We start from the raw sequence: 13,196 nt of genomic DNA on the forward strand, positions 1-13,196 counted from the left end.
TGAAATTTAAAAAAAAATCAACAAGAGTAGCATTTTATATTTTACAAATACAAAATATCTATAGTTTAAGCATTTTAAATAAAATAGAAAATGCTTTTTGCAAAATAGAGACAGGTATTTTGCATTTTGTAACTGCATTTCAAATATACATGTTTCACATAATTCACATCTCTGGCACCATCTTATACATTTCCTCCTTCCTACTGTTCACCTTGAGCCCTTGGTGCCAGAGCATAGTCCACTTGTGAAGTGGAGAGGTAAGTACACAGCCAGGAACTGAACCAGTATACACTCGTCAAGCCAAGATTGGATGCCACATTAGGCCGCAGCATTTGCTGTAAATGAATGCACAGAGATTTATACTTGCTGGTCTCCAGCTGTTAAACCCTCTCACAACAAGACAGCTCCCCCACCAGAGTAGTCACAGAGCTCATGAACACTCACCAAGAGAGTTGGTCAGTGGAGATGCCAAACCTACAGTTTTCTTTGAACTGCTACAACCGCCACTAGATCATCTGGAATCTATAAAGAAAAGTGGGACTGCAGCCAGACATGGTACTTGAATAAAGATAACAAAACCAGCGACTTTATTTGAGTCTACCAGCATTTATTCTTTTTAATACATGCTACCAGTTTCAACACCACATGGTATCATCTTCAGGCTCTAGATTAACCTACTATGTACAACCATTTTCATATGCATTGAACAGAATTGTACGCAGTGGGCTTGTCATTGCCAGGGAAGATATGGAATCCAGTTAATTTTGGCCCACTGCATTCAGAAATACTCATGTGCTATTGTTTATGGTGCTTAACCAGTGAAGATAACATTACAATAAATAACTAACAAGAGAAACAAGAATGCTTCTGTCTCCATTTTCTCTACAGGAGAAATAACAGGAGATCCAGGAACTGGAGCTTACATGATAGAAATACAAAACACCAACTGCTCATGAGGTAATTGTCCCCCTTTCAAAACTCTGGCATACATTAACAACTTAGTAATGACCCCACATACAATTTCAAAATGTTTCCTGTGTGTTAGTAACCAGGCCACAGGATGTCTACATGAATTTGAAACTTTTTTCATTGGTATACAAATTCAATATCGGACTGACTCTGCTTTCTGTTTTTCTTGCAGTCACACTGCACATTAAATCATACAAGCCGATTCTATCAAAACCCCCTTATTAAGTCCATATAATTCCAAATAATTTTACCACATCTCTCCAGAAATTTACAGATTATTCTTATTCCTGAGGCCATGTTGTATACAAATTGTAGTTTCATAAACCTTGAGGATTGTTAAGGAATACACTTTTTGTTGAGGAAGACATTTTATTTTCAATTTTAAAAGCAAAATCTTTAACTAACACAAACTAATAAACACAGGAGATTGAGAATCAGTTGTTTTTCTCATTAGATTGTTTATTGGAATGAGCACCAAGGTGTTGCAGGACTTATTAGTGGATTACAAAAGAATCAGTGCCATACCTCGCACACCTCTCAGTACAAAATACAAAAACAGTCTTGACACTACACATATCACCACAATAATTTCACGAGCAAAATTATTACGTAACATTACATTCAATGTTTTAGATTTGAGGATACCATTCACTTCTTAATTAATGACAGTAACTTTTGAATCATGACACCAATTCCATCATGTATTTCATGGAATTTTCCATTGTACATAAAAGCAGGCGTTGTTACTATCAAATTCTTCTCATCAACACAGGCATCAGTAACATTCTGAAACAGAAGGATTCAAGTATGCCACATGACAAATTTTAAATTGAGTGTAGTTAGCAATACAAAATACAAAATGAATCGCAATGCAAGCACTGCATAAAATTTTTAAAAATAAATATGAGGGGGGGAGAGAGATAGATAGATAGATAGATAGATAGATAGATAGAGAGAGAGAGAGAGAGAGAGAGAGAGAGAGAGAGGAGTAGGAGGAGAAGAAGAAGATAGGGTTATCAACATGTTACCAGTTGCCTCTCCTTTTGTAGTTGGCAATGCATAGCTCATTTAATTCATGGTCAATTTTGGATTTTCTGCATTTTGTGTAGTTTGCAAAGATGGCTACTTTTGTGCTGCGCACAAGCAAGATGAAAACAAGAAATAGTGGACTGTTTTGGTTTGAAGTATCCATCTTGTCATTTTAGTAACACAACAATTAGTACTAGTCAGTTTATGCTAATTATTCAGTGTGTGGGCAAGAGATTTTATTTCAAAGTATATTTTCAATTTGTGTTATGACAAAGATAAATAAACATGGAAACATGGATTCCACACATGATAGTGTTTTTGAACATAAGATCAATTGCAGTACCCATAGTACTGATCTGACTGTGGCAGAATCCAATGCTCAAAAAGCTAATATGCAGGCACAATCAATTGAAAGTGTTGAGCAAATACCTCCTCCTGTCGTAGAGCCCTTTTCTGTATTATTCAATAAAATTAATTGCTTCACACAAATACAATTCTTGATGAGAGAGATGCAGTGCTGACATCTCAAATAAATAATACCTTGACTGAACATGACAAGTAGTTGGTCACACAAATGTCCACTCATCTAAATGAGGAATTAGTGAAAAGTAATTAAACACTGGTTTAGGAACAACAGCATCCGAAATTACCAGCCTAAAGAAGACATAAAAGGATTTACCTGATTCCATTTCCAAATGTGGAAACAATACAATCAGCACAGAAGACAATGGAAGATATGATGCGCGAATTAACGCAATGTGTCTACAGCCTGTCCATAGAAACCGAAGTAGTAGTGTTGAAAACCAGGCTAGATGAGCAAAGTTAAAAATTAAATACTGAATTCGCCCAGTGTCTTGAGCAGAAAAACAAAATGCTCACCGATAAAATAAATTTAGAGTGGAAAGGCCCAATACAACGACGTGCTGGGACTACCAAAGCCACAGAGAACTGTATACATTATGAACAATTTGAAAAGGTTTTTCTTGCTAAGTACTAGTCAGTGGGCATATAAGAACACCTTAGAAAACTGGTCTTCAGCCCATAAATTCACAACCCAAAACAGGATGGACTTCAAAAAATACATTAATTTAATGAGATATTGGGACAAGCTGGTTGCACACGAAGATATATTACACGTCTTGAAGGCAAAGTTGCCTGTGCACATAAAGGAAAGTTAATAACAGTCCCTGATTTTGACATTTAAAACTTTTTGTGACTGCTCGATACCACAGACCTAATGTAAGAAGATGAGAAAAGCAGCACTGGCAACATTGGCTCATAGTCAGCAAATAAGAATGGACACTGCCACAATAATAGCTATAACGGGAGGTCACGGAGTAACGGCAGCACATTGCAAACCAGTCACAAAAATCAGAATGGCAACAATGGTAGTCCACAAAGTGGGCATGCATTCTTTCAGAGGCAGAGACAAAATAATAAGCAGCACCATCCCTGTTATCACAATAATCAAAATGGGAACTGACAAAACAACAATAGGAATTAAGGCCACAATAATCAGTGGTCACAAAATAATCAAGAGCGAGGTATGCCGGGAAACCAAAATAGGAATAACTATAAACAGAATGTCCGGATAGTTGAGATGGTTGAAGCGCCACAGACGACAACATCCGGGGCGTGAAACTAAATGTGAGTGTATCAAGTTCCCTGATGCCAGTCGTGGGATGGAAAGGGGAGGGGGGGGGGGGGGCATAGTTTGAAATAATGGATAAACATGCTCCAATATAACAATGAAACTGACATCCATCAAGAGTTATTTAATGAGGTAGACAATAGTACGAGGTGTTCAAAAAGTCTCTCCACAGTGCCGTATGATTGTTCACCTGCCTGGGTTACTTCCCTTCAAGTGGACTCTCCCAGCATTTCATTGTTTCATTTATCTCAGCCATAAATGAATATTCAATAAATTAATAACTTTTATTTCACCGAGTTTCATTTCGGTATATTCACTGTAGCATCCGGCACACACAGCTACCAATCATACGGCACTACGGAGAAACTTTTTGAACACCCCATAGTAAAAGTCCCTCAGAATACATACAAGCAGTTGTGGGGGGGTATTCTCACGACATTGATTTTAGACTCTGGTGCAAGCGTAAACATGATAGAAGCTAATTTCTTTAGAAAAATATAAAAGTCTATATAGATTCCGACTTTGCCAGTTCAAAACTGTGTGGTATCTGGTGCTATTGGTGCCAGAAGCCAGACTGTTACATTGCAGGAACGGATAGGTGTAGAATTCGAGAACGGAGCGGATCAATGCATGTTTCTCATCGTAAAAAATTTAACTGTGTCCTGTCTCGTAGCCACGGAATACATGTGGGAACAAGACGCAAAGATCGACTTCCCGCATGGGAAATGCCATGTAAAGGTAGGAGGTAAGGAGTTTGTTTTGAATCTGATAAAGACAAAAGCAAAACACAGCAGACTATGCCCAGGAATACAAGTTAAAATTATTAAGAATAGAGTACTCTGAGTGCAAGACCATTCACAGTACATGAAGCTTGCTTCTGAACTAAAGAACAGCGGGTAGAACGAAACAGATTCTTCACTCATACGATGCAAATCCAATGAAGTGAAACTTTATCAGATGAACAGAAAATGTAATTATGTACGTTACTGGAGAAATACATCCAGGTATTTTCATTAAAGCCTGGCGTGATTACCGTATTTACTCGAATCCAAGCCGCACTCGAATCTAAGCCGCACCTGAAAAATGAGACTCGAAATCAACGAAAAAAAATTTCCCCGAATCTAAGCCGCACCTGAAATTTGAGACTCGAAATTCAAGGGGAGAGAAAAGTTTTAGGCCGCACCTCCAAATCGAAAGAAAGTTGGTCCGTTGTAATATGAGACAATTTAGGTCGAATGAATGACAATCCAGCTACAGTAGTTTGGTTCGAGTCGTAAGCTTACCAGGTAGCCATTGCTATGCGTCACGTGCTTCATATGTATTTATACGGGTACCCTTCCTTTTTCACGTGCTTCCTCTGGTTTGAATTGATTGCTTATTTTTCTTTGATCTGATAAGTGCCGTTCTCTTTGTTATAGGTGTTTACGTCACTCTAAGCTGAAAATGCATTACTGTACTGTGTCGTGCATTGTTTGTCGCATTCTGATTATGAATGTTTACGACCTGTCGCCGCTCGCTGCACGGCTTGCTTTTGTGCGCGCTACCGCTGCTTACAATTAAGGAAAAAAAAAAAAAAAAGAGGAATCGTCTCATTAGCGAAACAATGGCAAGAGACTGCTATTTGTTGTTACTTGCACTGATGCTTTCTTTGATAATGATCAACAGCACCAAATAACAGACTGCGTATGATAGATGTTCTGAACGAGAGATTAGCGAAAATTTTTCTCTGTTTGAAAATCTTTGCAGACGCCTCTTTAGTACATCACATACTGCACAGAAATTAAGTCATCTTAGATTTAAAAATCTAGTCAATTGCCGTGCTTCATTTCTGACTGTATCACTATTAGGCATAAGAATAATACGAATATAAACATGACATGCTATGTATATTCTTCCGCGTTTGCTGTTGTCTCACTCTAGTTTTGTAGTTTATTAGGCAGACAGGATTTAAATGAGATAGCAGCAGCAAAGAATACATGGCAAAATGTTTATATTCATATTATTCTTATGGTGAAGAGAATACTGCATGTGATTCACAGTTCATAAAAGTTCCTATTAGCAACCATCTCTTCTCACAGGTAGGAAAAAGTTCAGAATGTAGAGTTGGCCATATTGACAAACATTCCAAACAGTCTTGCCAGTTGGATTTTTGTAGTACATTGAAATGCTGCTACTTTCAAAGATGAACAATACGGAATTTGTATTTACTTCATTGGATAATGTATGAAAATGCAGTGGTCGAAACTCGGGGCGGAGAAAAAAATCTCGTCTTCCACTTTTTTTTTAAATTTATTTACTGACGCAGCGGTTTTGGCGCCAGTATTTATCTTTGTGCCTGCAAAGCATGCCTGTGTAGTGCTACATATATTCGACAGCAGAAGTTAGTTGTGGCGGCACCTACCAACATTTTTCAGAATTTCCACTTACTTTGCACTCTATTCTAAGCCGCAGGCGGTTTTTTGGATTACAAAAACCGGAAAAAAAGTGCGGCTTAGATTCGAGTAAATACAGTATGGATTATGTTTACCAGATGGAATTCGTACCACATAAAACTTACTGTCAAGCAACCTATTCAGTGCCGTAGTCCAAAAACGAGGCTGTCAAACAGGAGCTCCAGAAGATGATACAGTGTCGTGTTATGGAGCCTTCACTTTTGACATAGAGCAGCCCATTATTAGCTGTGGGTAAGGCAGGCAGAGGGCTGCGCCTTGTTCTTGATGAACGATCTATCAACAAAATAACTGTTCTGGCAAGAACCAGGCCAGACGTTTTCGAGGAGCAGCTACAGGAATTCCACAGAGTTTGGTATCTGTCATCGATAGACCTCTGCTATTCATACTGGCAAATGGCCCTCTCAGAAGAGTCGCAGAAATACACCGCTTTTATCTTTGCCAGAAGATCTTATCAATTTCGAGTGCTTTCCTTCAATCTGAATGTCAGTGCCAGAGTATTTATTTCAGCACTAGAGACAGTTTAGGACCCGAAATGTTAGACCAGGTCACGCTACATGTGGACGACTTGCTAATCACAACAGCTACCTCGCAGGTACACCTGTGTTTGTTAGACAGGGTGCTCAGTAAGTTCTCAGAGTACAGAGTTACTGCCAACTTGGACAAATCTAAATTCGCAAGGAACCAGATCACATTCCTTGGGCACATCATTTCACAGTCAGGAATTTTGCGTGACCCTGAAATGATTAGGGCCATAGAAAATTTTCCGCCTTGTTTAACTAAGAAGCAGTTAAAGACGTTTATCGGCCACGCTTCTTTCTTCAGAAAGCTCATTCCTGATTAGTCTACAAACAATACTGATTAGCTGAAATTATGGAGAAAGAATGTGGTATGGCACTGGTCTGACAAATGTCTGGAGGCATTTAACCGAATTAAAAAGGCACTGGTAAAGTAGAATATCTTTCACAACCCAAACATGCAGAAGAACTTCTGCACTGTGACAAACGCGTCATTCCGGTTTGGGGGTGTGCCTGTTTCAGGAAGACGATGGTGAGGGGAAATACAAAATTAACATGATTAGTTTTGCAAGCCACGTACTCATGGAATGTGAAAGATCATATTCAGCCACCAAATTAGAGGCATTAGCCATGATTTGGTTCTTTAAAAAGTTCAACTACTATATTCATGGTAAACATATCAAAGTGTATTGTGACCGTCAAGCCTTGAGCTTTCTGCTGACGTGTAAGTTGTTACACCAGCGACTGGCCAAATGGACTCTCCTGTTACAGGAGTATGATTATGAAGTAGTCCATGTCAGTGACAAGGACAATGTGGTATTGGAAGCTCTATGCAGAATTCTGCAAGACCTGCCAGAGTATTCAGATCTTATAAAACAGATGTCACATTGCAAAGTACCTTTAATGAGAGATCCACTGCATAAACAGTATTATCTAGAAATGTGCAGAAATATATACACTACAGGATGCAGATACAAAATGGGCAAAAGTAAAGCACATGCTCACAGAACAGCCTACTCATTAGTTGTCACAGTACTATCAGGTGTGCAATAATGTATTGTTTCATAGGCAAAGAAATCAACCTGATTTCTTGTGTGTTTGCATTCCAGACAGATTTAAAGAATATGTTATATCGCATACACATATAACATGGGGACACTTTGGTGTTGAGAAATGCAGATGCAAGATTGCACCATACGCTTACATTCCAATACTGCACTGGTGTGCGCATCATTTGTTACACATGTGTACAGTGTGTCAGAAAAGTAAACCTTCTGACCTTTCAAGAAAAGTAGCTCTGCATCCTATACTGACTCACAAACCCGGATAAATTATTTCAATCAACATATCTGGTCCACATTCACAAGGAAGAGATGGAGTAAAATACTCAGTCGGATGACTTATTTTCAAAATATGTGCGATTGTATGCCACCTAAATCTGCCACTGCAGCACCCATAACCAAACATATCAAGGAAGAGTATATTCCGAGATCCAGAGAACCGGATGCCATATTATCCGATAACACACTACATTTCACTGGCAGAAAATGGGAAAGATGCAAGAATTCAAAATTGGAAATAAAAATCTTGTTGAGAACACAACCTAAATCTTCTCTTTTATTAAGAAAAAACAAGAAATGGCAACTAATGTACACTGGTCCAGATAAGATTATCCAAATACCTCATGAAGGAAGTTACCTATTGGCCTATCCTGAATCACTGAAAGTTAAAGGACTTTATCACCAAAAGAATCTGAAGAAATATGTTCAGTAAGGATATTTGCACAGACGCCAAAGTATTTTGTCTTTCATATTTTTTCTACCACTGTGTATGGAAGTTTTATGCTGAATCTGTCATACTATTAAAATCTATTGAACAAGGAAGAACATATACTAGTGTACCAAAACTAACTTACATAAATATTAACAATGATATGAAGTCTAGAAGTTCGGCAAGTTTATAATGGAAGATGATTGTGTATAGATCATTTAAAGTATAGGATAAGGGAAAGTGATAAACAAAAGCCAAATGAGAACTGAAGTTATGTTCTTATAATCTGCTGCCCAGTACAAACATAAACAGATTAACTGTTACACGCTACTGACTGTATAGTGTCCAGTGTAACTAGTTATCTTGTGGTAAGCATTTTTATCAAATTTAATTTCTATATAATAAATATGTGATAAGCTTGTACACTGAATACTACCAAGTAAAGGGCAATTGGTTAAACCTGGTGGTGAACTGTATGAAAACAGTACATTCTCTGGTCACACACGTGCCTATATAGGGTGACACTAAATTGAGCTGATCATTTATTGAAAGGAAGATATACAAGCCATGCAATAAATATAATCAAACTGTAAATGTTAGTACAAAAGTAGCATGACAGATGGCATTTCTAGTTGATAAGTCATGCAGAAGCTAGTACAAGATGCTACTGGATTGATATTTTATTTTGTATGTGAATATTTACGTGTATGTCAATCTCTTACTTATCTATTTCATGTGAGTTGATATGAATTCTACTTTAAATTAGATAATTGCTATGCAAAGGTATACTGGCACAATTTGCTCTTTGCTGATCCGTATCTAGAATTATTTCATGGGTATATGGTAACATGATGATAATATAGGTAATGATACTCAACCTGTGAAATATAAAAATAGGGAAGTAGAATTTTCTGACAAACAAAGCTAACATACCAAAAACACATGAGTGACACATTATTCGCGTAAAGTACGCCACTTGTTAATTAATTTGTATAAGAAGTAAATGCGATCCAGGGAATGAATAAACTTGTGTGATTAAGAGTGTTTTTATGATTGAAGAGTGCGATGTGAACAGTTTATATGTCAAAGTCACCGTTGCAAACTGCCCACCAGCCTGTGCAGTGAGAAGTCCTGTGCACATAATTTGTCTTCGATGTGTACATGCACACTGACACATTTATCTGCACACAAAAGTTGCTTAGTGAACTTAAAGATATTACTGCACTGGCGAGTTAATGAATAAGTAAACAACCATCTCATCAATAAACAAACACCGTGTGAAAGCACGAATAAAATTGCTGCCGCACACAAACTTTGCAATTATACACTGAGTGAATCTTTTTTTTATGTAACAAATCTAAGCAGTGACTCTGCAGAGACGTTCTCGAAATGCCTGTGGTGAACACTAAAAAGCATAAACGAGTACTGTTTGTTGTTGAACTCAGCGGACAAGAATTCGACTGTTTGTTTTAAAGCATGCCATGATCTATAGACAGTGGTGCCAAATACAAACTAGTGCACAATAAAGTTCCCTAAATATACACTCCTGGAAATGGAAAAAAGAACACATTGACACCGGTATGTCAGACCCACCATACTTGCTCCGGACACTGCGAGAGGGCTGTACAAGCAATGATCACACGCACGGCACAGCGGACACACCAGGAACCGCGGTGTTGGCCGTCGAATGGCGCTAGCTGCGCAGCATTTGTGCACCGCCGCCGTCAGTGTCAGCCAGTTTGCCGTGGCATACGGAGCTCCATCGCAGTCTTTAACACTGGTAGCATGCCGCGACAGCGTGGACGTGAACCGTATGTGCAGTTGACGGACTTTGAGCGAGGGCGTATAGTGGGCATGCGGGAGGCCGGGTGGACGTACCGCCGAATTGCTCAACACGTGGGGCGTGAGGTCTCCACAGTACATCGATGTTGTCGCCAGTGGTCGGCGGAAGGTGCACGTGCCCGTCGACCTGGGACCGGACCGCAGCGACGCACGGATGCACGCCAAGACTGTAGGATCCTACGCAGTGCCGTAGGGGACCGCACCGCCACTTCCCAGCAAATTAGGGACACTGTTGCTCCTGGGGTATCGGCGAGGACCATTCGCAACCGTCTCCATGAAGCTGGGCTACGGTCCCGCACACCGTTAGGCCGTCTTCCGCTCACGCCCCAACATCGTGCAGCCCGCCTCCAGTGGTGTCGCGACAGGCGTGAATGGAGGGACGAATGGAGACGTGTCGTCTTCAGCGATGAGAGTCGCTTCTGCCTTGGTGCCAATGATGGTCGTATGCGTGTTTGGCGCCGTGCAGGTGAGCGCCACAATCAGGACTGCATACGACCGAGGCACACAGGGCCAACACCCGGCATCATGGTGTGGGGAGTGATCTCCTACACTGGCCGTACACCACTGGTGATCGTCGAGGGGACACTGAATAGTGCACGGTACATCCAAACCGTCATCGAACCCATCGTTCTACCATTCCTAGACCGGCAATGGAACTTGCTGTTCCAACAGGACAATGCACGTCCGCATGTATCCCGTGCCACCCAACGTGCTCTAGAAGGTGTAAGTCAACTACCCTGGCCAGCAAGATCTCTGGATCTGTCCCCCATTGAGCATGTTTGGGACTGGATGAAGCGTCGTCTCACGCGGTCTGCACGTCCAGCACGAACGCTGGTCCAACTGAGGCGCCAGGTGGAAATGGCATGGCAAGCCGTTCCACAGGACTACATCCAGCATCTCTACGATCGTCTCCATGGGAGAATAGCAGCCTGCATTGCTGCGAAAGGTGGATATACACTGTACTAGTGCCGACATTGTGCATGCTCTGTTGCCTGTGTCTATGTGCCTGTGGTTCTGTCAGTGTGATCATGTGATGTATCTGACCCCAGGAATGTGTCAATAAAGTTTCCCCTTCCTGGGACAATGAATTCACGGTGTTCTTATTTCAATTTCCAGGAGTGTAGATCTGGATCACAAGAACAATACACACGAAAGACAAGAATGAAAGTGAACTCTGCTGTACTAATCAAATTTTTCCCTAGGGCAGCTCTGCGATATTTAACTAATTTTTGTAGAGCTGATAGAGTTTTGCTTTGATTTTCGTGTGTCAACGGCCACAGCCGGTTGTCATGTATGGAGCAAGCAGGGACGAGGCTGTGGTCAACTGCCAGAGCCATTTGCATGCGTTCCAGCTACAATGGGTGTGCACCTGGGCAGCAGGTTCCCTGGAACCTGCCGCCAGAGGTCACCGCGGGAGCCAACAGTTCTGCTCCTCAATAGAGTGCACCAAATTGGGAAAGTGTTGTGATGTATCAATCAGACGCGGTACGCATCAAACTCAGAAAGAACTTATGTCGGTAATATTGTATTTCTGTATATTTACTGAAAGTTTATAAACATTTTCTACAAAGATAAATGTTGCTGTTGTTGTGGTCTTCAGTCCTGAGACTGGTTTGATGCGGCTCCATGCTACTCTATCCTGTGCAAGCTTCTTCATCTCCCAGTACCTACTGCAACCTACATCCTTCTGAATCTGCTTAGTGTATTCATCTCTTGGTCTCCCTCTACGATTTTTACCCTCCACGCTGCCCTCCAATACTAAATTGGTGATCCCTTGATGCCTCAGAACATGTCCTACCAACCGATCCCTTCTTCTGGCCAAGTTGTGCCACAAACTTCTCTTCTCCCCAATCCTATTCAATACTTCCTCGTTAGTTATGTGATCTACCCATCTAATCTTCAGCATTCTTCTGTAGCACCACATTTCGAAAGCTTCTATTCTCTTCTTGTCCAAACTATTTATCGTCCATATTTCACTTCCATACAAGGCTACACTCCATACAAATACTTTCAGAAATGACTTCCTGACACTTAAATCTATACTCGATGTTAACAAATTTCTCTTCTTCAGAAACGCTTTCCTTGCCATTGCCAGTCTACATTTTATATCCTCTCTACTTCGACCATCATCAGTTATTTTGCTCCCCAAATAGCAAAACTCCTTTACTACTTTAAGTGTCTCATTTCCTAATCTAATTCCTCATCATCACCCAACTTAATATGACTACATTCCATTATCCTCGTTTTGCTTTCCTTGATGTTCATCTTATATCCTCCTTTCAAGACACTGTCCATTCCATTCGACTGCTCTTCCAAGTCCTTTGCTGTCTCTCACAGAATTACGATCTCATCAGCGAACCTCAAAGTTTTTATTTCTTCTCCGTGGATTTTAATACCTACTCCGAATTTTTCTTTTGTTTCCTTTACTGATTGCTCAATATACAGATTGAATAACATCTGGGAGAGGCTACAACTCTGTCTTACTCCCTTCCCAACCACTGCTTCCCTTTCATGTCCCTCGACTCTTATAACTGACATCTGGTTTCTGTACAAATTGTAAATAGCATTTTGCTCCCTGTATTTTACCCCTGCCACCTTCAGAATTTGAAAGAAATTATTCCAGTCAACACTGTCAAAAGCTTTCTCTAAGTCTACAAATGCTAGAAACGTAGGTTTGCCTTTTCTTAATGTAGCTTCTAAGATAAGCCTTAGGGCCAGTATTGCCTCACGTGTTCCAACATTTCTACGGAATCCTAACTGATCTTCCCCGAGGTCGGCTTCTACTAGTTTTTCCACTCATCTGTAAAGAATTTGTGTTAGTATTTTGCAGCTGTGACTTATTAAACTGATAGTTCGGTAAGTTTTACATCTGTCAACACCTGCTTTCTTTGGGATTGGAATTATTATATTCTTCTTGAAGTCTGAGGGTATTTCGCCTGATTCATACATCTTGCTCACCAGATGGTA

At 40.3% G+C, this 13,196-nt stretch overlaps 1 protein-coding gene across 2 annotated transcripts in view; it reads right to left on the minus strand.

Moving 5' to 3' along the window:
* Positions 1-1,407: 1,407 nt before the first annotated feature.
* Positions 1,408-13,196, minus strand: part of LOC126259668 (ES1 protein homolog, mitochondrial-like) — a 78,714-nt gene continuing 66,925 nt past the window's right edge. For both annotated transcript variants that reach the window (XM_049956610.1, XM_049956611.1), the window contains exon 7: positions 1,408-1,755. In XM_049956610.1, coding sequence (XP_049812567.1) covers positions 1,618-1,755 — 138 coding nt within the window. In that variant the 3' untranslated portion in view covers positions 1,408-1,617. The remainder of the gene's footprint in view (positions 1,756-13,196) is intronic.

The sequence above is a fragment of the Schistocerca nitens genome, chromosome 5 (genome assembly GCF_023898315.1).
Source record: "Schistocerca nitens isolate TAMUIC-IGC-003100 chromosome 5, iqSchNite1.1, whole genome shotgun sequence".
NCBI classification, from domain to species: Eukaryota; Metazoa; Arthropoda; class Insecta; order Orthoptera; family Acrididae; genus Schistocerca; species Schistocerca nitens.